Raw genomic sequence first — 25,225 nt, forward strand, 5'->3', positions numbered from 1 at the left:
GATGATGTGATGACATTTTCACTCCGTCAATTCACAGATATAAGTCTATATCCTCGAATATCACTACTCTTGAATCTTTGAATGCATTTCTAGATCTCAATGCGCACACTCTGATGGGTAAAATGTTCAACAATGTGTCTTCCAAGTCGGAATGATGGTGTTGATGTGTGAGAAACGTGGCGTTCAAGAGGCCGTCTTCTGCATGTCAAGCATCTATAGCAATTATGAAGTCGATGTAGCAGCTTTTTAGCTATTTCTCTCACATTGATCTTTTCGAGACGTCCTCGTCTTAGTGCTTGGGATGGCAGTGGCGTTTGGGGGAATGAGAGTTCTCATACCTAGTAGATATTTGGATGGCCTCCTAGTTCAAAGTCACGACATGATCATGGAGAAGCGCTAATAAGAGTTATTGTCGCAAATACTCGCATTGACCATGTCAAAAATATTCCGGACGATGGAACATACCACTACTAGACTACTGTAGCGCTATTTGATGGTGAAGATTTACCATATGTGTATTCATTAATTACTGGCTTCAACAAGCACTTGATAGAAATAAAATAGACTTAATAGTTATATTATGTGCAAAGGACACGTATGATTTGAATGGTTGTGCGTCGTCAATATCGACCACAGCGCAGCAAGACCCAGCGACGGTCCGTTAGTACGAATATAAAAACACAGTCATAGACACGTACACGCAAACAAATTTAAATAGGCAAATACGACGTATTGTTTGGCGGAAATTCCGCCGGCATCAGTGCCAATGGTTCGACATGATGCAGACATACAAGCTTATGACTTGAGTGCTATCAGTCGGCATAGCAGGGAAGCTGATCTGAAACTCCACCTAATAAAGTGAGAGATGGGTCAGTTAGGATACCAATAGATGTGAGAGGCGACCCGTGTTGATGTGACCAAATGTCCAATGATGACACCATCGCACCCAACAGAAAATGGATGCATCAATGAAAAATCGATCATAATATAGATGAAACATTGCAGACAAACTGAAGAGAGCATATTCATTCGCCACCAGCCCAAACGCAAATCAACCTACCAAACATTGTGGCAGCCCCAACAGAGTCAAGAAAACCTTTGGTGGAGTGTACAGACCAGCAAAATCAAACAACATTATCTATCTCTCTCTCTCTTCCCATCTCCCAGTAATGCCGGGATGCGTCGATGTCACTTCAGAAAAAAATCATGTTCCGTGTTCGTTGTTTCCACCAACATTTCGGGAGCCCTTGAAAGCGACAAAGCGACGAACGAGAGCAGAGACGCTCAACGTTCATCTACACAAAGTGAATGTCAAGATTGGCCTAATTGGCCTATATGACGTGTCTAAAAAGTAAGTTATGGTCCTGTGGCTCAGAATAATAAGCAACCAATTCTGTGGATTCGCTTGTACTTTTTACGTTTGACAGATTTGCAGAAATATGACAGGTAGGCGTTTTTTGATAGCCTGCAGCCTGCAGTGTCGCCTGTCAGAGTTGCTGCAGTTGTCGTTGCGATGAGGGGCTTGATGCCGCTTGTGGATCTGTGAATCGTGTTTTGCATTTTCGATTACCTGGTCAAACCCGAATGACCTCATCCATCAAGTATCTGACGAAGCTCATCAGATCAAACGTGAATACTGCAAGAATATCGCACGATTAAGCGGGTTTCAACTTGAAAACCGTTTAATCGTGCCAAATTCTTGCAGTATTCACGCTTATTCGTCTTCCTCTCCTTCTTTCAACACCCATCAATCGCTTAATAGTCGGCCGATTGGTGCGTGTAACTCAGCACTACTGTCTTGCGATCGCTCATGTGCATGTCGTCAGGATCTACACAATCCAGCAAGATCTATCAACGAGGGCGCCGATGGAGTTTGGTTAAAAGCAACATAAGAGGATTGTGCTCGTGTTATTTTGATGGAGCTACATCCAGGGCTTCAGGCGACAAGGCCAATGTAAATAAAGAATTAACGTATACTGGGATGAACCCATAATTTTTGTGCACACAGCAACAGAATGCTTGTATTCTACGACTAAACTTGAAATTCTACTTGTGCATTCGTGTCTGCCAGACTATTGTGAAAGCAGTCTAATAAGACACGTTCTATCTCGTCTCTGGTTGCAAGCTAAAGCCAAACAAAAAGAGAATGTCAGCGACGGCGAATGCTGTTGCCAACACAGTACGATCACTCACCTCCATTTCCCGTTCTCGTATCCTACAAATCTGCTGCTCCAAGTTCTCTAGCTGTTGCTCACATATCTGTATGTCAGCGAGATCTTTGACGTCGTCCTTCAAGATCTCGTTTATATCTAAAATGACCAATTCAACGAGAACAATGTAAGTTTCCGACTCAGTTATAAAGAGAGATCAGCATACCTCTTGAAGCAGAGCACACGCTATATGGCGTCTGCAAACGATGCAGTGACGATAATCGATCCAAATGGGTATCGATATTACCCATCCTACTTTCAATCACAAAGGGTGTCGGCAGTTCCGGTATTGGTGCGATGCTCTAAATGCAAAAAAAATCAGCCACACCTGATAGTCGGAGAATGCAACTTGATGTCGGAGAATGCAACATACCTGAGTTTTTGATGTCTCATCTGCAGCATCAGGGGTATCCGTTTCTACTTGAACCTCTGCAGCCATAATGAAATTCACGCGTGCTTTCTCATCATCAGTCATGGCTGAAAAGTATCTAGCATCAGGACCCAACTGAAAAAAGATACCTTCAGTATGTAATCATAACCGTATGAACAACCAAGACTCACAGCCATATTCCTCGTAATAAAATCTCCCGGCTCATAAGACGTGACTTTAGCTTCGACCTTCTTCCTCAGTCTCGTAGGTGGTCGTGGCGGTCTCCCAGCCTCGCCACTAGGCTCAACAGGCTCAAACTCCTCATACTCGTCATCGATGGCAGAAGATTCACTCTCAGCACGCTTCACAACAATCCGTCGTCTCCGTATTCTCAGTTTTGGTTCAGTAATGAAAGTTCTTGTCTTGGAAGCTTCATCCATTGCTGATGAAGTTATGGATTTCAAGTCTGCGCCAGCAACGGATTCCGTTTCGTCTATTGATGAGTCGTTGTCATCGTCTAGGTGGTTTGTAGGGTAGGATTCGGCTGCTTTTGCAATGTAGGGTGATGATGAGCCGGCTGTGCTTGCTCGTGCTGACGTTAGAGATTGGGCGAGCTAATAATTTTTGTGTGAGGCGAAAAAAAGCGAAAGGCGAAATCATAGCTATGCACATTTATCACAGTTATTCGTACCACCGTCTTCTCCTTAATAACAGCATCCAGCTCCTTGATCTTGGCTAAACCGTCCAGAATCTTGATCTTGAAATCCTCTTCGTCCACGGACAACTGCGAATCCTAATGTATTGAAAAAAGCACTTAGCAATTGTTATGTACCACATCTCTGGTATCTGCAAGCTAAGCTGCCAATAATGACACCTCTCAAACCACATCCCAACAATAATCAAGATGACCCACCTCCTCACTACCATTAGCAACAGATCTACACCTCGAAGCATTCTCACTAGCACACATAGATGCAATCAACGACTCATTTCCACTCTCCACAGCTTTTTGCAGAAATGTTAAATGAGCATCAGATTCCTCCTACCAGCGAAGAAAAAACCGTCGAATTAATTAAAGGGGATATAAAAATCCATCTCCAAATAAAAACTCCACACATACAATTCTGGCATCCCATTCAGCATCCTTCCTCGCAAGTTCATCCAACATTCGTCTCGTCGATTGTAGATTCTCTCGCCGATCACGTTCCAATTCCAGCTCGAATTGCTTGTCGGTTATGAGCCCGTCATCATTATCGTAGTCATCGTCGACTAGAGTTGCTGATGACGTTTGTTCGCTCAAATTTTGAGGTTGGTTTGAAGATGGAGATGATTGTCGTAGTTTGGTTGCAGCTTGTCGAGCTTTTGCACTCGGCGCGCGCTCGACTAGACTGCCCCTTGGAAGACGCAAGACTATGGGAGGCGTACTCATTTTGTGGTATGCTTGCAATTAATGTGTGCGTCCTTTTGGTGGTGGTAGATGCGAAGCAAGTTTGTGATCTCCGGAGTTTGTGACTTCATAGCCAATTACGTTTTTCTGGAAGGCTTTGCTGTAGATCAGCTAACAACACTTCTAATTTCTGCCAGGATATTTTAATATGCTACTCAACTGTTCATAAATCATTCGAACTCTCATTCCCAACAATTGTGAAACCTATTGACTGATGATTCACAAAACTAGATACATATGCACAAAAAAAGGATTTTACACAAGGAATCCATCAGAAGATTCCAGTATCTCAGCTCAAACTAGATCTCAATGTCCCGGAATCTAGGGCAACCAATCTGTGAGTTCACAGGACAACACAATCCTTGACCATATGGAACACAGAATAAGCGTTCATACTACAAAACTCACTTCGAAAGTTGGGCCGTGTAGATGGACGTACAACAAGACCGTCGAGACGAGCCAAAAACGGGTCAGATGTCCACTGGGCTTTGTGCTTGTGATATAACGCGACTGGATCATGTTTTTTGGGCTTTGTAGGCAAGGGTGCCGATGCCCGTGTCCTAGTAGTATACCGAGAGAATGCCGAGAGCGGTCTTGATTCATAGTTGGAGGGTTCATCATGCAAGATCGTTTCCTAGAGCATAGCAAAAAGAAAGAGTTAGTCCCGTATCTGGAATAGACAATCGACTTCTCGCATCCTTTCAATACCTCTCCTAATGTGGTCAGACTCTGCTCAACATCCCGTCTCCAGTCACGTCCAGAATAAGATACATCTTCCAACGAATGCAAGCTACGCCACCGTTTCTGTTCTTCTACACGTTTCTTGACACTGTTTAAATCCATCAAGTCCAGTTTACGCATGATGGAGTCTATGCCACGGTTTGCGTCATCGTCATTAGCAGGAGGTGCATTCCTACCTCGAGACTCTGATACTGGACAGACAGCGTCTGGTTTACTATCGTTATCGTTATTGCGTGGTGATGCTGCGTTAGACTGTCGAGGAGATGGCCTCTGTGGTGTAGTAATTCCTTGTTGTTGAGATGGTGGTTGATATTGCTGTTGTTGTGGCTGTGGTGATGGTACACTTGGTGGTGCTGGTGGTGGGGGAATGGGGTTTGGGTAGAGATTACTACTACGGAGTTCATCAAGCGTACTATTAGTCGGCGAGACACGTTTACTGACAGATCTAACTACCATCTCAGGACTCATTTGAGCTGTTACTAGTCCGCCATCTACAATAGATCAAATAAATCTGAGTCTGATTTCTGACAACTGTTCACACAGACGACAAACTTACTGGTTCGATAATCTGTTCCAATTCCATTCTCATGACTATCTCCACCATTCATAGCACTACCCCGATAATCATGAAACCGTTCTGACACTGGCTGCACCACCTTACTACTTTCAGCATACTCTGACTGTCGACTAGCATCATCATTAACAATGTTACTAGCCAGATCAAATTCCACATTAGCCAATATGCCATCCGATTGTATCTCACGTCTGTACATGTCTCTGAGATCCGTCATAAATTCATCAATTACAGTGTTTGGCAGATCAGCATCGTTGTAGCCCAGCTCCCGTAATTGTTCACGGACATCTTCTCGAGTTATTCGAAGGGAAGGTAGATCTAGTTGATTACTGGGTATGGTGGGGTTCGTAGTTCCTTGTTTGGCTGCTGGGACTATGGTATTAATTGGAGCATCAATAACGGCAAAAGACGACGGATTCCAGTCAGATGATAGTGATGTCGTGTCATATTCCGTAGTTTCAAAGGCATATGGATCCTGCACTCGTCCGTTCCTTCCGTCGAATCGTGGATACGCTGCCATTTGCCTAACTGCGAGTTTTTTGTTGTGTACCGAGTTGATCATAAGTAAACACGCAACCAAACACCAGGACCAAACAACAGTCACAAGCATCGAGAATAAGTATTTCATATTATTTTGGATAATGAATGCCTTTTCCCAGCAAAACGAAGCGCAAACATACAAAACTTGAAATCGACATGTGTACACTAAAATCATCTCATTAACCCCTACCAACTATTGTTGCTGCTGAAATTGAAATTGCGATTGCGCTGCCCCAGTATTCCCCATTATGTTGCCATCATCAGACAGAAAGAAGTTGTCCGTTAAAGTAGGCATCGAGTAACTCAGCACACTGCCCCCAAACCCGACACCGTACATGGATTGACTCATCATTTCTGGCTGACCAAGTCGATCCAATAGCGTAAGCGATGAATCTGGTGTTGGTGTGATTTCTGGTGTCAGAAAACCGTTTGGGTACCCGTTTCTGCTTCTGTCCCTATTGTCGTCAGTGCTACTACGATGATTTTGATTGCTGTCACTACTACTATTATTATTATGATTAAACTCGATGGGATGCTCGCACGGTGATAATGAGGATGATGGTGGTTCGGGAGTTCCAGCTAGGACATCGGGGCAAGCATGGTCCCTTAGGGCATCTTCCGTAGCAAACCTAGATTTACATTTATCACAACCAAATGGCACATGTACCATTCGTTCATGACGATACAAGTCTGGCCTCCTCTTGAAGGCCTTTTCACAATACTGACATGGATAAGGGCGGTCTGATGTATGCGATACCATATGACTCGTGAGATTAAACTTCCTTGGGAATTGTTTCTCACATTTCGGGCATACAAGCGGCTCTTTACTAGATTTTGACGAGCTATTGGATCGTACACTACTAATAGATCTACTTCGTCGTCGTGGAGTACCTATTGATCCAGCAGACCACCTTCGGGATCTAGCGTCACCAGCAGATGATGGATCCAAAAAGTCGGATGTTGCTGGAGGTATGGGCAGACTTTTTAAACTACCACTAGGAGATGCAGGTGTTCCAAATGGTGAATGCACAGCATCATAAGCATAATCTGATCCAGCGTCACTATTCCACTCCGAGTCTTCTGATGGTGCTGGTGATGGCGATCGTGAGCCTCCTGTACCATATAAAACCCCGCCGCTTCCACTTTGCGAGCCACCATCATTTGACAGGAAGCCATCCATATTTGAGAATTGTCCATACGCGTCATATGCGTCAAAGCTGTTACTATTGTTGTAGCGAGCGTTATCATTTGGATTATTTCCTTCAAATGCTGCATTCGAGTCAAAGAGTTGTGGGTTTGCAAATCGTTCTAGCATGTCATCCAATGGCGAAGGTCGAGCGAGAAGCGAGTCTGTATGCTGTTGTGGTACTACTAGTAATGGAGCGGGAGTATATAACACTGTCGGTTGCTGTAGTTCGGCTAGACTATCTGTATCTGTTGTATCCGGGGGTGATGGAGTGAGTATTATATTTGGTGACGATCCATTCCTGGTCAGAGTCCTAGCTCTCGAGTCGTGTTCCGTCCTGACTATGGAAGGTAGCATGCTAGGGAGCGTGTTTGGCCTGGATAATGTTCGAGGCCTATCAGTTGTCGGGGGAGGTAATAATACATTTTGCTGCTGCTGGTGATGTTCATGTGGGACGGGAGAAGCAGCCCTCATATTCAGAGAAGGACTATTCAGTACAGGTTCACTAGCTGAGACCTGTAGCAGCTGGTCGAGACTATAGTTGAACAAGGGTTGCTGTTCGTGCTGTTGTTGTTCGTGTTGATGTTGATGGTGATGTTGTTGCTGTTGTTCATGAGTGTTGTTGGAAGAGAATATCTGCTGGATGACCGACAGAGCCGGCAGTGAAGTATTATGCGGTAACGACTCGCTATCATGATCCGGTTTGATGATTGTGTCCCAATAGAGAGAACTCATGTTTGTGACGCCTTTGATTGAAGCATGTTATTAGTGATTGTACATAGGACAGAAGTACAAGATACATACTGTGGAATGTGGACAGCTTTGAGCACCGTCCTCCCTTTCAAAGCGTTGATACTCGGCTGGAAACGGCAGTTCGAGAGTGTGTTTGGAAATTTGCAAGACGTTGCCGTTGGACTGACGAGACGTTGAATTTAGCCTTAGGTACCGTAAGTTTGCGATGAATGAACGGTACAATACGAACTACCTGCTCGTCTAACCCGTAACGTGTCCCAAAGTCACGCTCTTACAGCAAACTGTTTTTCCCAAAGCACCAGCACGATACGACAAACAATGAACAGCAAACGTATAGTATTCCAAGTGGCGAGACTCAGGCCAACCGCCGTCATCCAACTACGCTCCGCTTCGACTCAACCTACGCCCAAAAAGGAGCAACAAGATCCCGACATATATACCGAGGAGAAGGACCCAATGGCAGGCAGGTCTGAATTCAATTCTGCACTTGACAAGCTGCTAATAACCGTTTTCGCTGGTTATAGGCATGACTGAGGCTGAAAAGGATGAAGTGCGTAGGGATCTACGCAAGGAATCACAACGAATGTTTTCATACGCTTACGGGATTATAGGAGGCGGTATGGCTGTGGCGGTAAGCTGTCATTTGCTTCTTTGCGTTGTCTGATTGAGGTTGGGAACTTGGAGCTCGTCAGTCGTGTCGTGGTTGATGCTTTTGCAATGTGGAGTATCTTTGATGTGACTTTGAGCAGGGCTCTGACCTCTTTCTCTTGTCAATTCCAGGGTGGAATCATCTTCTACAAGACTGTAAGCAAGTGATAACTCATCACAAAGTCGGGTCAATCCGAAAAGTCACTGCAGCTCAACATTGCGCTCGGAACTTTTGCTAAAAACGTCTTTATATGTAAAGTCCTCATGTATTTTTACAAGATTCCATAAAACGAAAGCTTTTCAAGAATCGGCAATGCACTTTGACTAGATCGGTGTTGAATATGTTGACGTATATTTTACAGATACTTAACTACTATTTTTGTGAGAAAGCAGCGAGAGAGAGAGTTGAGCTATTTGCTTGTGTTAGTGCGAGATTCGAGCACCCTTCAGCTTTCCTGAAGCTCGAAGGAACTCGTCCACGTTTACTACATATACACTCATTTGATCCCACAGAGGCAAAGCCTCCTCCCTCTCAAAGATCTTTGCAGATACACCAGGATTGGCTCTGATATAAGCATCTTTGCCAACAAAGTTCATCCGCTCAGCCATAGCATGCAGACGGGTATTATCTCTACGTGTAATCATATACAGATGGCGGACCGGCAATGCTCCAGATGCAGACGCATCAGCTTGTGCACGATCAATTGATCTTCGTACCAGTTCTCGAGCTAGACCCATAGATTGCATGGCCATCATCCTGGCTGCAATGTTACCGATAAAGAGTGTTCCATTGTTACGATTCCATTCAGCGAATGAGAACGCGACCGTATTGCGAGTGCCACCTGCTACGGGGATATCCTGTACTATGGTGGTACTGGTTCCTGTTGTTGTACGGCCACTACGTGTGGTCGTTGACGATTTTTCGACTACGACTTCTTCTGTTCTGTGACTAGCTTGTGCACCTCCTTTACCCTTCTTGCGAGGCGTCTTGTGCATCCATGCTACAGTAAGGTATCGTTTTAACCCCTTCTTGGCTTCTACATCTGTTCGTAGCAACGCAGCCTTCAAATCCTTCCAACTAGCCTCGAAACGATCTTGCAAATTAATAAACGTTCCAAACCGAGGCACCTCTTCCATTATACGTGGCGTGGCATACAGCGACATGACACAATCCTCCCATACAGACATACATTCACGGAATACTTCAGATTCGGTTGGGTCTGCAAACTCTTGAGCATTGAAAACTCGGAATTCTAAGGGCGAGTCACCGATTCGAATGTGTGAGAGGGAGCATGTTCTGCGACCGGGTGAGAAGAGTTCCACTGGACGGTATTTGCCTGTACGATATTTACCACCGCCACCACATTCCGTACTATCCAAAAAGAGGTTCAGTTAGATTCAGTTAGATTCACTTAGTAGATCAATTTTCCTTTTTGTAATTATGCCCTGTCACAGGTTTTACAGCTGTGGCAAATGAGCCCGAAGCTTAGCGGAACATACCAGAATCCATATTTCGTTTTACATGAGGCACATACAACCTCTACGGAAAAGTCTGGTTCGTCTACATGTTCCACTGCGTGCCCTTTACGGTGTCGTCCATCGGAACTAGGTTTGATTGAACATCAGTGTCATTGAGGGAATGTCTAGAACGAACAAAAAAGATGACACAAGGGGCGACGAATACCTTGGAAGAGCTTCCAAAGGCCTCACACCACCATTACCAAGATGTCGTTTACACACATCACACGTCAAATCCTCATCAGTACGAGAAGGACGTGCTCTCTTTTTAGACACACCACTCCCACTGCCCTCGTCACGAGAAGGAGAAGCACGTCTTTCAACACCCAAACAATTCCCACAAGTAACGTCCACTTTCACCCCAGCATCCAGCGCATATGCAGCACCTCTCAGAATCAAGGTCGCCATCCAGGTACTACATTCTTTACAATGTCCATCTTCCTCCACTACTTTTTTACGGGTATCTAGGCCACTATAACTTGCTGCTGTTACGGTGCTGCCGCGTCGAGCTGTCGATTTACGACGTGGAGTGGGTGGTCGTGGTGCTTCATCTTCAAAGTCTTCGTCGTCATCGTCAGATTGGGGCGATACACGGCGACTTGGACGTCTTGTTCGACGTGGTCGTTCCATGGTATCTCGAGCTGGTGATGCGGCTGTTTGGTTGGTTTCTTTTGATCCTCGTCTCTCTCTGGGTTCTCTAGGTTCACGAGTCTCACGAGACTCCCTGGCAGATTCACGACTTGGCTCATACTCCATCAATACATCACGTTGCTGTGGTTCAGGCCTGCTATCTGTCTTGCCTTCTACTACATGTCGAAGATGCGGTCGAGTCGTAAAGAAGAATGGGTTTGGTGCAGACAATCGACGAGGATTAATGCCAGTGCTCGTTTCACTTGGAGGTGCGTACGATCCAGGCACGAATGGATTATTACTAGAATTTACAAAGGGTGTGCTTTTAGCATCGTTGAATGTGGCTAGTATATGGCGAAGTGGATCTTCGGTTGCTATAGACGCTCGACGATGTGATGCTGCAGCTATGGTTGATGTTGTTGCGGGAGCCAGGTAATGGTGATGTGGGGCCATACTATCACTATTGGCTAGCGCCATAGATGACATTTGCATGTCTAGACGTTCAGATGACGATTTAGTCGTGACCCCTTCAGGCGGTGTTGACGCATTGTCATAACTATTCCATTGGTTGCCATCATATAAAGCTTCCATAGATACGTCCAGACCAGCAGACTCGGCAACAAAGAAGAGCATATTATCCGAGTTCTCTTCCTGATCGTCCAGACCAAACGCATCGAGCAACAAATCCTTTTCTTCAGCTGACTTTCTTCTAGATATTTCAGAAGCGAGTGCTGGATGCACTCGAAACGACGATATATCAAATGTGTCCGACACATGATTGTCTATAGTTTCTTGCTCGATGCATGTGACTATTACTTAAGGTTGAAGGTCAGCAAAAAGTGTTTTCACAAGGTGGTTTGGAGCATAGTCAATAAGCTCTAGCGAGCCATTGAACTAATCGCACCGCAACAAAAGTAGTCGATTTCAAGCAATCGATCAACATCACATCTAATTGGATCTCGTCCAAAGTCTTTTCACGGGCGGTGTTTGACACTTACCATTTTCAGGATTAGTATTCAGTTCTTGCAAGATTTCGGACTGCAGAGCTTGGATTTCAGCCTGCTCTTTTGCCAAAGAGTCTTCAGCTTCTCGAGCTCGTATCTCTTCTAATTTGGCAAACTTGGCCTCGTTTAGAATACGAATGACAAGCTCCAAATGCTGTGGATTCGTTTTCGATGTGTGCTGCAGCAGTGTCATATCGGGGTTTGAGAGACTGAATTTAGGACCATTGGAAGCTGGATTGGGTAGACTGCTAGCTTCAGTGGCCATTGCTCGCCCGTCTTGGTGGCACACTGTTCGATTGCACTTTGGTCAATCACGTTTTTGTTTTTTTTCTACTTGTTTGATGGAGGAGAAAATCACTTGCAAGCCAAATTGTAGATGATTTGACACTAATCCTGAGCAATTCCCCAACTCTCCTTACCCTCTGCTAGCTGGGAATGAGAAATTCGTTTTGGAGACACCTACATGTGACCTTGGGCTTACAAAGCGTATATCTCTGACGTTATTTATGTGGTTACCACACGAATGTTAGGCGTTTCACGATGGTGGAAGCGACGAAGGAGTGATAATTGTGCACTCACGCCAAATACCTGCTACTTTTCACAGTTTTATTGAAGCTGCAACCACCAGAACTCGCTCAATCTTCACGTTAAGGTTTTTCCTCGGCGGATTCAATCTTTTCCGCATAGAATGTCACAACGATTCGAAAAACAAAGCCAAATGGAAGAATTCTTCGGTGTTGCGGTGTTGTATATGTACTAATAAAAAGCAAGACAAATGCGACGAACGGACGATTATGAGGCATCACTGATGGCATGAGATATATCCGTATTTCCTACGGATTCGGATGGGGTAGCTCGTATAGTCTCGGGAGTTTGTTGGGTAGCAGGCTGTTCTAATGGCTCGGCATTTTCGAATTGAGGTGCAGGAGCAGTTTGATCGGGAGCAACAGTATCCTTGATTTCTGCATCAACAACAGCATCAAACACTTCTTCTTCTTCTTGAGTAGGCATAGGTAGGACTGGAGGCACGACACGTGTCGGAGAGTCCGAATCGAGCTTGAACGATTGATCAACACTATTATTCAACATCTTGGCATTCAATGCTTCGTGATCACGTCCTTCCATGACATCGGCATATCGGGAATGTGTGTCTGGGGATTTCACACGCTCTTTGATTTGAGGTAGTGCTGTTGTGTTGAGTCCGGCTTGAGTGCTTGTGTTTGCCATGGTGCTTGACTGGGACGGTAGCGGCTTGTTGATTTTCGTGCAGTCATATACGGTGAACTTGTTTTCCATGACCATTAGTTCCTTCACTATTGCTGGATCTTCACCTTCCTTGACTGATACGTCGATGATGGATTTTTCGTTAGTGCTTGTTGATACCATAAAGTATGTCTGCACACTACATAATATCACATACCTTTAAGAGCTTCAAGTTCACCATTCTTGTTCTTCTTTCTTGGTTTCACCTTGAGTGGGTTGTCTTCTAGCAGCAATTCTTCGAGTTCGTGAGTGGCATCAAAGTTGGCCTTTTTGGAATCTGGAACGAATGGTGCATCTTCTTCCTTCTTTTGTAACTTTTCCCAATTTAATTTCTACAAAATATATCAAAAGTCAGCCATGAGCCAAAAAACACTATGGTGAGATAGATCAATACCTCAAACCACGGATGAGCTCTGAATGTAGCCAAACCGCCATTCTCAGCTGATCCCATTCGCTGCGATATGTCACGGGTAATCATGCCTTTCAAAGCGTCTATGCCAATCTCCGAAAGTGGAGTTTGAGACATGTCTGCAGGGAAGATTAATGCGTCACCAAGAATAGCTGCTTGAAGCGCTTCGTTGGTTTTTGCTCGGAATGGACGCTAGAAGGTGCAAGATTCAAAAGAAATGTTAGATGTGACTGATCGATGCGACGTCGGTGTATTATTTTTTAGCTTACCCTTCCAAAAGCGAGTTCGTATAACATTACACCTAAACTCCACCAATCGACAGATGCAAAGTATCCCTTCTTTGCCAATATTTCAGGAGCTAGGTGTTGGGTTGAAAGTGTGAGTTTCTCAGCAAAGGACCAAAAAGGTAGCTGATTCCTGAATCATGGCTGAACATACCCATATATGCCATAGAACCAGCTACAGCAGTTAGTGGCTTATCGGGCTTGAAATGTACAGCAATGTTGAAATCTGTCAAATGGGCATGACCCTTCTCGTCCAATAGAACTACAGACAAAACGACGATGTTATAATCACGCTTCATATATGTCAAACGGATGTCGCCTCCAACTCACCATTATCAGGCTTCAAATCACGATGAACTATGCGCTTAGAATGTAGATAATCCAGAGCGCAAGCAATCTCAGCAGCATAAAATCGAACCATATCTTCCTTGAAACATCCCATACGATCCAAATGGAATCGTAAATCACCTCCCAACATTAAATCTAGTATCATGAATAGATTCTCATCGTCTTGGAAGGCGAATCTCAAGTTACTACGCGAAAAGATTTGGGGTTTGTGTGTTTAGCGACAAGAGTGAAGGGAAAAAAAGAGTGAGAAATAATGTACGTGTGAACAACCACATACCACACAAAAGTACAATTGATTTCCTCCAACAGCCTCCTCTCTTGCACGATATTCTCGACAGCCTTCATCTTTATACATTTCGACTTGTTGATGTATTTCAGAGCATAGATTTGGTTTGATCCTTTGTGTTGAACTACTCGAACCTGCGAACAAATAAGACAACAGCATCAGATATCGAACGATTCTATAATTCGACGAAAAATCCTGAGCTCCCACATACTTTTCCAAAAGCTCCCTTGCCGACTGAACGAAGCAACATAAAGTGATTCAATTCGACTGAAAAGAATCACACAAGAGTGTTAGATCATTCACCACGACACGTCACGTCTCAAGCGTCAATATTGCTGACACTGCATACCTTCAGCAGTGAAATCAATCTCCTCCTCCTTGCAACATGCGAGGCCCATATTTGCAGAGCGTCAATTAACACGATTTCTAAAAGAGCTTCAATAAAGCTAGTTCCTTGTCCTATATTCTAAATTCCAAAATGATCCAGCTAATAAAAACGTGATGTGTGTTAGCAGAATACAAGTCTCGGCAGTTTCCCTCGAAAAGCTTCAAATGTAGGCAATTGTGGTCAATCTCATCCACTGATCGGTCACTGCTAGCATCTCGGGTGGCTTTAGTGTATCCATACCTTTGATATTTGCTTCTCTTTCGATCAAGTTGGTAAAACAGCAATATGCAAAATTAGCAAATTGCACCAACAACGAAAAGGAGGTGTCGATCCTCAGTTCACTTGATTAAAACGTCAAACTGCGAGACAACTATCCACGAGAATTATTTTGATTCAAAGGTTCCTCTCCTGATTATGTGCTGCTACAGACAAATTACTTTGAATCTCTCCGGAAAATTTCGACCTACTGTGCGTCGGGAGTAGTCGAAATCGCAGTAGATAAAAAATTGACATCACGAGTTTTTAAATAATAAGGGCGTTCTTTTCAAATACATTCGATTTCAGACTGCTATATAGATTTTTTGCATCCTCGATCTGTTTACGAGGTCTCGTCCAGGAATTTAAATATAATGCCATGCTTGGTAGCAAACTCTTTGACACAAGAGCGACATATACCAGCAAAAGCGGTCAATGATGTAGCGCAATTAGGTTCTCCTTCACGACTCATGGTATCTGGAAACTCATCTACAATGAAATATCGTTATGAGCAAAAAATACCAGATGATACGCAGTGACAGCTCTGAGTACCTTTCAGCTTTGGACATGGCCCTTCCCACGTATCCCACTTATCAAATAACGCAAGCATATACTTGGCACCTTCAGTTACCGCCTTCAAATGACCTTCAGGAGCAGCAGAACTAGTAGCATTCGATGTTGTTGTTGCATCAAGAGCAGCGCTAGCTTTTTCAAGTCCGCGTAGACCAGACTTGAATGCCAATATCGTTCGTCGGGTACGAAGTAAACCAGCAGATCGTGTCAAGAGTCCAGCTAACCCAAGCAGTGATTTATCATGACCTCTTTCCTTCTTTTCCTTGTCCTTTTCTACCAGTATAGTGACGAAGCCCTTGATATCAGCTACACCTCGTAGCGTTTCTATCGCATCATTCATCATCTTTTCCACTTCTTTGGTGGCAGCGGTAAGTTCCAAATCACCAATACGCTTCATAATTACGGCAGCTGCTGCAATGTAATGCATAGCGCTTTCAGCGTAATTCGAATCTTCTTTGGCTCCATCACCAAACAGTTTATGCTTTCTAAAAGGATCATCACCCTTAAATTTGGATGAGATACTACGAGATGCTAACACAGGTGAAGCTATTATACTCTCTGATGGTTTTGTTCGAGCAGGTGTGGTAGGCTCTGCTGAAGGTGTTGTAGTACTGCCATTAGCATTGCCAGGAGCCAATGTCGTAGTGTCTGCTGGACTGGCTTTAGATCCTGTATCAGATACGGATTCCGGTGATGTCGTTTCCGTGGGAGTATCTGTTGGTTGTGTTGTAGAAGCATTCTTTTGAGCTGAATATTCCTTCATACTACGGAATTGTTTAGGTTTGGCTGGTACCAGAGGTAGTACCGGCGATGATACAGACTGCACTTCCTTTTTGACTTCCTTGAGCTCTTTGATTACATTTGGTTCTTCTTTTCCTCTGACGCCTCCCGTGACAGCCTGCGAGTTTCTGGAAAGCTCTCTATTCGAATCTCTAGTAGACGATGATGACGACGATGGAGGTAGAGGAGCTGGACGGAAGGGTGGTACTGTACGTGATGGGACAGCAGGCTTCTCGATAACCGAAGGAGTAAACCCCGATTTGTCTCCCTTTTCACCATTACCACGACGATCATCTCTTCTATCAGCATCTCTCCTATCACCATCCCTTTGGTGCCTGGATCCATTACCATCATCACTACGGGGCACATTATCTCTGTCTCTTCGAAGAGGAGTGGAAGCACGTTCTCGACCTTTGGTATCACTATCCCGTCTGTCTCGATCTTGGTCGCGTCGATCATTATTATCATTACGTCTACTAGTACTAATGTCATCAATAGACGGTTTTCGAGGTGGTATATATGTTTCTTTCTGGCGTCGAGGTTCATCACGACCAATTCTCGAACGACTTCTATCACGGGTATTTCTATAATACCCTCTGTCATCTCGATCACGTCGATCATATCTAGCATAGTCACGACTTCGGTAGGAGTCTCTACTTCGACTACGACTACGGCTATACCTTGTTCGTCTGTCTTTGTATCGTTCACTACTTCGATCTCTACTTCGAGAACGACTTCGAGAGATTGAACGTGACCTCCTCCGCCAACGACTTGCTCGACCATCGGTATCTGCAGAGCCTGCTGACGTGGCACGTTTCCTACGAGTACTATCTCGAGACGATGAACGACTTTTACGACGTTGACGGGTCTTATCAGCGTTCGATTTACGGGACGAGCTATCATCGTTTGTTTTCTGCGATGGGGCATCATGAGTATCCTTTGCTGAATTCTGTGAGAGCTCTATTGCATCCTCGTCCTTGACGGGACGAGACGATGGTGGTGACGACTCTCGTGATTTGGCCTTCTTGTCACTTTTAGATCTGTGTTTCTTACTAGGTGAAGTATCTTCATCCGCATGATGACTAGATTTCTTCTTCTTTTTCTTCTTCACTTTGTCCTTTGGTCTGTCATCAGGATCTCTATCACTATCCGATCCTCTACGTTTCTTTCGTCTCTTGTCATCATCATCCTTATCTGGTCTTCTGGTCTTCTGGTCTTCTGGTTGTTTTGAAGACGGCTTTTCGTCTGACTTCTCCTCGTTCTTTGGCGCATCATCATGGCCAATATGATCTGCATTGTGTGGATTATCAGACTCTCTCTTTACTTCATTTATCAGGAGAGAAGGCACTGGTTCCGAGTGTGAAGGCGGTATCTCTGGTGGTATTGAAGATCTACGAGTTGGCACCGCCGTCGACACGTCGTTCCCTGACGGTTGACTTTCTGCTATCTCCACCTTTTCTGCAGTATCAACCTTGACAGTTCCCATAGACTCAGCCTTGACGCTATCGATAGGATTGCCGACTACAGGCGGATCTATGGGTGCCTCGTCAACAGGATTTACCCTTATATCTACCATGCCCTCTGTTTCATGCTTAACTTCCTCAGCGACCGCATCTGAAAAGATGCCGGCTTTTTGCCTCCTTAAATCTTCTGGTAATACTAATGGCTCTCTTGAAGCAGGAGGAGTATTCTTTACTGAGACCATTCGCTTCTTTTTGACCCGATGATGTGTCAAATGGCTATTTTCCAAGGGACGTTTCTTGGGTATCGTAAGTGATGGTATCAGCGGTGCCAAGTCTGAATGATATTGTATGATCTAAACAAGAGAAATAGAGCGTTCACTACAAGTGGGATGAAAGCAATAACAATCAAGCAGAACGTACAATTTGAAGACATTGACTCTTGTTGATGATTTCATCCGACAATTCAGACTTTGAATTCACATCAGCTGCATCCTTTATATCATCATGAGAAGAGGAACGTCCATTAGGGACTGGCTCACTGGGTTGCTTTGACCTGTCTCGTGATGATAGAGCGGAGGTTTGATGCTGCATACCAACCAGACCTAGACCATTCGCAGTTCCATTACTATGATGATTGCGCTTTGGCGGAGGAGCTCTCTTGACACGATGATGTTCTATAGGGCGTTCAGGAGTAGGTTTCCCGAGATCTCTCCTTCTCCATTCAGCAGCAGAGACGTGCGGACCATCGTAGAAGACAGGGGGTGGTAGAAATGTAGCAAAGTCTGGATTATTCATTGGTTTTGAGTATGTTAGAGCATTACGGAGTCGACTCAAGTTCGAATCAATTTCTGGATCTGCAAGAGTCGATACAGCGTTGCGTATAGCGGGCTTTGGTGAGGAAGAGATTGAAGGCGGTGTTGGACGCGGACTGGCACTACGATCTCTGGCATCTACTTTGAGTGGCATCGTTGAATGTTCGACCGAGTGATAATTGCCCAACATTGCCGAGGACGAGATGCTGCCTAATCCAAAATGCTCGGAAGTAGCGAGAGAAGTGCTGGCCATGTGCATGTGCAGCCGCGACACGATAGCTTCTAGTTGCCACCAATTACCCCGTTATCTCTCGTCAAGACCCTCGTGAAATCTGTTGGAAATGAGAGTAGTTCAGCTGCCTGTCGAGTTTTTCCATGCTTGTTTGTTTTTGATTTTGGATCCTTGCAAGACCAAGTTGAGCACCCAGATAAGTCGCTTACCTGTTCCAGATTGCTCCTTGTTGACCTTTACTTTCGGCGAAAATGTTGATGTGACGTTGACTTTGGTGCCAGAGACAACTGATGCTGCTGTTGGAAGGGAACGGACAGACAACTCGCCAGTTCGTTATTAATAATAGCCACGATTAGATCTGCAGAGTAATAAGTAATACCGCTGAAAAGTCCTTGCAATGCCCCACAAAACGCGACACGAATTTCCCGAGCTTTTAACGCTTGTGCTGTTACGCGTCTCTATACAGATCTATCTTCAGTTTGGAACGGAGTTTCGAGGTACGAGACATGTTCTTCATCTCCCTGTCGTCGGGATTCAAGCAACTGTTGTTGGTTATTATAGTAACTTCGCTTCACACTTGGAACTTTGAACCAACCAACGTCCTGCTACCGCTCATAGTAAATTAGCAGTAGATATGCTCGTTCAAGACATGAGCAAGTCCAACAGTCAACCATTGGCTCCTCCAACAAAGAAACTAAAGGGAAAAAATGGGGATGCAACTGTGACAAAGTCGTCTTGGGAAGAACAATTGGAAGCACTTCATCAACAGTCTACTCCTGGTTTGTACCCTATCACTATACTTGTTTATTGTTGCTCATATCTTGCAATGCATTCCTCATCATCCTACTGAAATCAAACATCTTGTTCAAAATCACAGGCGAGAACTATGAAGCTGCTTGGCCAAGACCTGCTCTGCCAAAGATTGATAAAGATCGTGATTCTATCGGTATCAGCCATTACAATGAAAGATCTATTCTAGATCAAACTCGCTAACACCTCCTTGTTGCTCAAACAACACAGTCTTTCAGCAAATTGAAATTGATGAATATGTGGGCGATTCCCCCCCTTACGTCAAACTTCCATTACCACCAAACTGTCCAACTCCAATCATTCGAATGTATGGAGTCACCATGGTATGTGGATACCGGCTGAAACTAGAGCTCACCAATTTGTGCACAGTCACCCCAACAGTACTCCCTTTTCAAAACCCATAACAAACCAAATCTTTGCTCTTATAGGCCGGTAACAGTATCATGGCCCACATTCACGGATTCTTCCAATACTTTTATTGTCCTGCTCCGAAAGGATTCGAACCTGTAAATATTGACAACTTCAAGGATGCCCTGCTCTTGTTCCTACGATCAAACGGCAAAGTTCCTGCAGGTCCCGTAATCATGAGAGTAGAAATGGTCTTGAGAAAATCTATCTACGACTATCATGGTCCTCATCCATCACCATTCTTACGAATCATGGTACAAACACCAAACATGATCAACGCTTGTAAACGAGCTGTCGAAGCAGGATTCTACGTATCAAACTTTGGTGACTTCAAAGTCGGTGCAGTGTTTGAATCAAACTTGGCATACACTTTACGTTTTATGATTGATCAAGCTGTGCTTGGTGCAAACTGGATTGAATTGCCTGCTGGAACCTACACGATTCGAGACAAGAAGAGTTGTCACTGTCAATTAGAAGTAGACATTCTGTATGTGTCTTGTTGTGTGTGTGCTAGGATTAGCAGATAATTTTGGGGATTGACCTGTTTGGGGATTTTGGGGATTGACCTCTTTTTCGCTAATTCAGATTTGACAAGTTTATATCACATGCTCCAGAAGGCGATTGGAGTCATGTTGCTCCTCTTCGTATTCTGAGCTTTGATATTGAGTGTGCTGGGCGAAAGGGCCACTTCCCTGAGCCAAGTGAGGATCCCGTCATCCAAATCGCAAACATGGTATCGCTTCAAGGTAATGTAGTTTTTATTTCGGGAATAAAGCATTTTTGTCGATTCTTGGTCGCTGAAACAATTTTCCATGCAGGTGGCTCGAGACCTTTCATCCGTAACGTGTTTACGCTCAAGAAGTGTGCCAAGATTGTGGGAAGTCAAGTTCTGTCCTTTGAAAGTGAAGCTGAAATGTTGCATCGATGGACAGAGTTTGTCTTGCAGGTAAAAAAGCCAAGATTGGACTGATCACAATTGTCGTCCTATCAACCAACGACTGCCACTGTAGGTTGATCCTGATATAATTACAGGATACAATATCAATGGTTTTGACTTTCCTTATCTTCTGGATCGAGCAATCAAACTAAAAGCATCTCGCTTCCCGTATCTGGGTCGCATTCGAGGTATCTTTTCATGTTGCGCACTCTCGATTTTGTTTCCTTTCCTCTCTTGAGACCTCTGCTTACCCAAATCGTTCACAGATGTCAAGACCATTGCTAAGGATGCTCACTTCCAGTCTAAGGGATTGGGTGCTCGTGATTTGAAAAACATCAACATTGAAGGACGATTGCAACTAGATGTCTTGCAGGTTATGCAAAGAGACTACAAGCTACGTTCGTACACGTTGAACTCTGTATCCGCTCATTTTCTTGGTAAACAGATGATCGTCTTTGATCTTTTCAACTTCCTCGATTGCTAATCAAAATCTGAACACAGGTGAACAAAAGGAAGATGTCCATCATTCCATAATTGCAGATTTGCAAAACGGTGATGAAGAAACCAGACGACGTTTAGCAGTTTATTGTCTCAAGGTGAGTTCGCCCCATGTGTTTGAACAGCGTGAATCATACTTATATTCAGAATTGGGATTTAGGATGCATACTTGCCTCAACGATTACTGGACAAGCTCATGATTCTCATCAATTATATGGAAATGGCTCGTGTGACGGGTGTACCCTTCAATTACCTTCTGACTCGTGGACAACAAGTTAAAGTTGTTTCACAATTGTATCGTAAAGCCAGGACTGAAGATCTTTTGATTCCTACCATGCATTCTGAAGGTGAGAACTTTGGAATCTGCTGCTCAGCAAAAAGAAAACTCTCCTGACTGGATTCCTTTCAGGTTCTGAGGAGCAATACGAAGGAGCCACCGTCATTGAGCCTGAGAAGGGCTTTTACGAGTTGCCTATTGCTACACTCGATTTCACGTCTTTATACCCATCCATCATGCAAGCTCATAACTTGTGCTATTCGACACACTTGCAAAGTGTTCGAGATGCTGAAAACTTTGGGCTGGTTAGAGATAAGGACTTTATTGTGACTCCCAACGGAGGTATGATTTACCCCACGTCGTTTTTGTTATCTCAGAAGTCGAAATGATAGGTTTTTTGTGGCATTTTCGAAAGTCGCATGAAGGCTGACCCACAATTCCTCAAATCTAGACGTGTTTGTGACTGCCACTGTCAAGAAGGGATTGTTGCCTACCATTCTTGAAGACTTGTTGTCTGCTCGTAAGAAAGCCAAGGATGACTTGAAAAAGGAGACCGATGAATTCAAGAAGGCTGTATTGGATGGTCGTCAACTTGCTCTCAAGGTAAGACTCACAACAAAAAAACTGTTCCCAAACTGCTTAAACCTGCTCTCTACAGGTCAGTGCCAACTCTGTATATGGGTTTACTGGTGCTACAGTTGGTAAACTGCCCATGTTGGCTATATCGTCCAGTGTAACGGCATACGGTCGTGAGATGATTGAAAAGACTAAAGAGGTCAGATGCTGCCTTGGCGAGGATTTTGCATTATCTGGATCCCCCTCTTCCCCTATGTACTTACGCAAAGTCAATACAGCTCGTGGAAGCCAACTTTACGGTGGAGAAGGGATACGATTATGATGCCAAGGTTATTTACGGAGATACCGATTCCGTCATGGTCAAGTTTGGTGTTTCAACAGTGCCAGAAGCCATGGAACTGGGTATGTGCTTGAATGTGTCTGAATTGATATAATTTGGTTTTGACGCCGTAATGTTTTGTGTGTGTTGCAGGTCGCAAGGCTGCTGCAGAAGTCACTAAAGGATTCAAGAGACCAATCAATCTTGATTTCGAAAAAGTGTACTTTCCTTATCTTCTCATCAACAAGAAGCGATACGCTGGTTTGTATTGGACCAAACCTGAGAAGTTTGACAAGATGGATGCTAAGGGTATCGAGGTAAACTCGGATCATGGTTTTCGTCTTTCACTGTTCACTTGCCACTTTGGCTTTACCCAATCGCATGATATATGTAGACTGTTCGACGTGATAACTGTGAATTGGTCAAGACTGTTATTGACACATGTCTCAGAAAGATTCTGATTGATCGCGATGTTCCTGGTGCTCAAGAGTGAGTGATGTGCTGAGTTTCTGGATTTTTCCATTTGACTGACTTCAGGAAACTCACTGGGAATCGATTCATCCAGATTCACTAAAGGGATGATTGCCGATCTACTACAAAACAAGGTGGATTTGTCACAACTTGTGATCTCTAAGGCTCTTGGTAAAGCTGGTATGTATTCGTGGTTTGCGCCTATTGTTGGATTGAAGCTGCGAGTTATTCACAATGTTTTTGTTTGAAGAATATGCTAGCAAAGTAGCTCATAATGAGTTGGCAGAACGTATGCGAAAACGTGACGAAGGTAGGCATTGGGATTCATATACACTGGTGTCTCTATGCTCTTTTTTCACCCTCCGCCAAATCCAAAACAGGTTCTGCACCGGCATTGGGAGATCGTGTCACTTATGTTATCGTCAAGGGAGCTGTTGGAGCTGCTGCTTATGAAAAAGCAGAAGATCCCATTTATGTCTTGGAACACAATATTCCCATTGATACCAAATACTATCTTGAAAATCAGCTCTCAAAGCCATTGATGAGGATTTTTGAGCCAATTCTTGGTGAACGGGCACAGAGTCTTCTATGTGAGTATCTATGTTCATTATGCGTGTTGGAAATCTGTTTTTCTTTCTGTTTTTGACACCAACGCGTACAACAGCAGGAGAACATACTCGAACGATTTCCATTGCTGCACCAACTACTGGTGGGCTTATGAAGTTTGCTATTCGAAGTTTGACTTGCCTTGGATGCAAGACCCCTTTGCCTAAGAATGGTGCGTTACATCATGGTTTTGTCTCAATGTGTTGATTCCCATTCTCACATTCTTTACTTGAGTAGAAACGGCAGTATGCAGAGAATGCAAGCCTCGAATTCTAGAACTGTACTTGCGTCAAATGGACGCGGTCAATGATATGGAGACACGATTTGCTCGTCTCTGGACTCAATGTCAACGATGTCAAGGTTCACTACACCAAGATGTTATTTGCACGTCGGCTGATTGGTATGTATTTTGTATTCAGATCTGTCTGAGTTGTTGAATACTCATGATCTATTTCACTAGTCCCATCTTCTACATGCGAAAGAAGGCTCAGAAGGATGCAAAAGATTCACACACTACGCTTGACCGATTCCATTACAATTGGTGAAGATGTATATACAGCGGTTATGTATATTAGGATCTCCATAGTTTTTGTGTTTATGTACAATAGAACATATTGGGTCATCGCATATCTTCCTGCACTTCGCGCTAATCACACTTGATGCCCTTTCCTGACAAGTTCATTAATGTTAACAGCTATAGAACCCGCGGAACCCACGAATGGAATGGAAAACACTGATGTTCCATCTTCTCCGATCCCGGCACGATCAGCAGAAGCTATGAACGGGAAGAAGCGTGCTAGAGAATTTGAACCCAATTTTACGTCGCAAACCAAGTACCCAAAACATGATACAGATTGGAAGACTATATTCGGTACGTGATTACATGGCATTTAAGCTGCTGGATCTAGTTGTTTCGTTGTCTGTGTGTCTTCTAGCTGGACATCAGTTTGGATTGTTGTGAGTTTGGAAGCACAGCTTTCCAGCGTCACTATGAAGGGGATCAGATCCAGAATGATATTCTGACTCCGTGAATCATCGTATCAGTCCAACTAGAGCTTTTGAAACTAACACCCAAAAACTCGACTTAGCTCACACAACAAACAAGGTCATGAATGCTCAACAACAGAAACGAGAAACCCAACCACCTCCGATAAACAATGACATTCTATCATGCCACAAGTGTAATTCCATAACATCAATTGACGTTTGTCGGGATTGTAGTAAACCAACATGTGAATCATGTCTTGTGAATTGTGGTTCTTGTGGAGAGCAGTTTTGTTCAACTTGTTCAACGACCAAGTAAGTTTGGGAAAATGTATCCTGGAAGACTTGTGGAACTTACAATTGTCTTTTGTTACAAACAGTTATGATGAAACCTATGAACGAGTCTTTTGTTACTCGTGCAATGAAGTGAACGAGACAGCCAACAACTCGAATTAATTATTTAATATATACGTGATGACGAGGAAAATGTAAATCGAACTGTAAAATAACGATAATATCGCATTCCCATTTTGGGTAACGATACATCACCCATTTGCGCATCGAGTCCGGGTCAGACAGCATCTTTAGAAGTTCAAAATTGCGCGAGATCTATGTATTTAGGTAC

At 44.0% G+C, this 25,225-nt stretch overlaps 5 protein-coding genes across 5 annotated transcripts; 1 reads left to right on the forward strand and 4 right to left on the reverse strand.

Moving 5' to 3' along the window:
- Positions 1-2,032: 2,032 nt before the first annotated feature.
- On the reverse strand, positions 2,033-4,009 carry SmJEL517_g05009 (uncharacterized protein; the record flags this gene model as incomplete). Its single annotated transcript, XM_031170937.1, has 8 exons — positions 2,033-2,125; positions 2,194-2,309; positions 2,377-2,512; positions 2,584-2,715; positions 2,772-3,194; positions 3,272-3,373; positions 3,494-3,622; positions 3,701-4,009. 8 exons carry the CDS (start codon positions 4,007-4,009, stop codon positions 2,033-2,035), a joined length of 1,440 nt encoding a protein of 479 aa, XP_031023087.1.
- A 361-nt stretch (positions 4,010-4,370) lies between these two features.
- SmJEL517_g05010 (uncharacterized protein) lies at positions 4,371-5,862 on the reverse strand (the record flags this gene model as incomplete). The annotated part of the gene is made up of 3 exons (XM_031170938.1): positions 4,371-4,661; positions 4,736-5,259; positions 5,325-5,862. The coding sequence occupies 3 exons, from the start codon at positions 5,860-5,862 to the stop codon at positions 4,371-4,373; spliced, it is 1,353 nt and encodes a 450-aa protein (XP_031023070.1).
- A 213-nt stretch (positions 5,863-6,075) lies between these two features.
- On the reverse strand, positions 6,076-7,803 carry SmJEL517_g05011 (uncharacterized protein; the record flags this gene model as incomplete). Its single annotated transcript, XM_031170939.1, has 1 exon — positions 6,076-7,803. The coding sequence occupies one exon, from the start codon at positions 7,801-7,803 to the stop codon at positions 6,076-6,078; it is 1,728 nt and encodes a 575-aa protein (XP_031023069.1).
- Positions 7,804-12,413: 4,610 nt separating this feature from the next.
- SmJEL517_g05012 (uncharacterized protein) lies at positions 12,414-14,609 on the reverse strand (the record flags this gene model as incomplete). The annotated part of the gene is made up of 9 exons (XM_031170940.1): positions 12,414-12,961; positions 13,042-13,216; positions 13,279-13,485; positions 13,563-13,651; positions 13,732-13,839; positions 13,908-14,110; positions 14,203-14,345; positions 14,423-14,478; positions 14,561-14,609. The coding sequence occupies 9 exons, from the start codon at positions 14,607-14,609 to the stop codon at positions 12,414-12,416; spliced, it is 1,578 nt and encodes a 525-aa protein (XP_031023068.1).
- A 4,754-nt stretch (positions 14,610-19,363) lies between these two features.
- Positions 19,364-24,161, forward strand: SmJEL517_g05013 (DNA-directed DNA polymerase; the record flags this gene model as incomplete). Its single annotated transcript, XM_031170941.1, has 22 exons — positions 19,364-19,493; positions 19,592-19,660; positions 19,735-19,847; positions 19,953-20,419; positions 20,518-20,678; positions 20,751-20,878; positions 20,943-21,057; positions 21,136-21,306; positions 21,371-21,465; positions 21,528-21,714; positions 21,777-21,986; positions 22,096-22,247; positions 22,303-22,419; positions 22,499-22,622; positions 22,693-22,856; positions 22,934-23,028; positions 23,105-23,190; positions 23,261-23,320; positions 23,391-23,600; positions 23,675-23,788; positions 23,854-24,016; positions 24,077-24,161. 22 exons carry the CDS (start codon positions 19,364-19,366, stop codon positions 24,159-24,161), a joined length of 3,216 nt encoding a protein of 1,071 aa, XP_031023067.1.
- Between the last annotated feature and the right edge of the window lie 1,064 nt (positions 24,162-25,225).

The sequence above is a fragment of the Synchytrium microbalum genome, assembly GCF_006535985.1.
Source record: "Synchytrium microbalum strain JEL517 chromosome Unknown SmJEL517_scf0040, whole genome shotgun sequence".
Taxonomy (NCBI): domain Eukaryota; kingdom Fungi; phylum Chytridiomycota; class Chytridiomycetes; order Synchytriales; family Synchytriaceae; genus Synchytrium; species Synchytrium microbalum.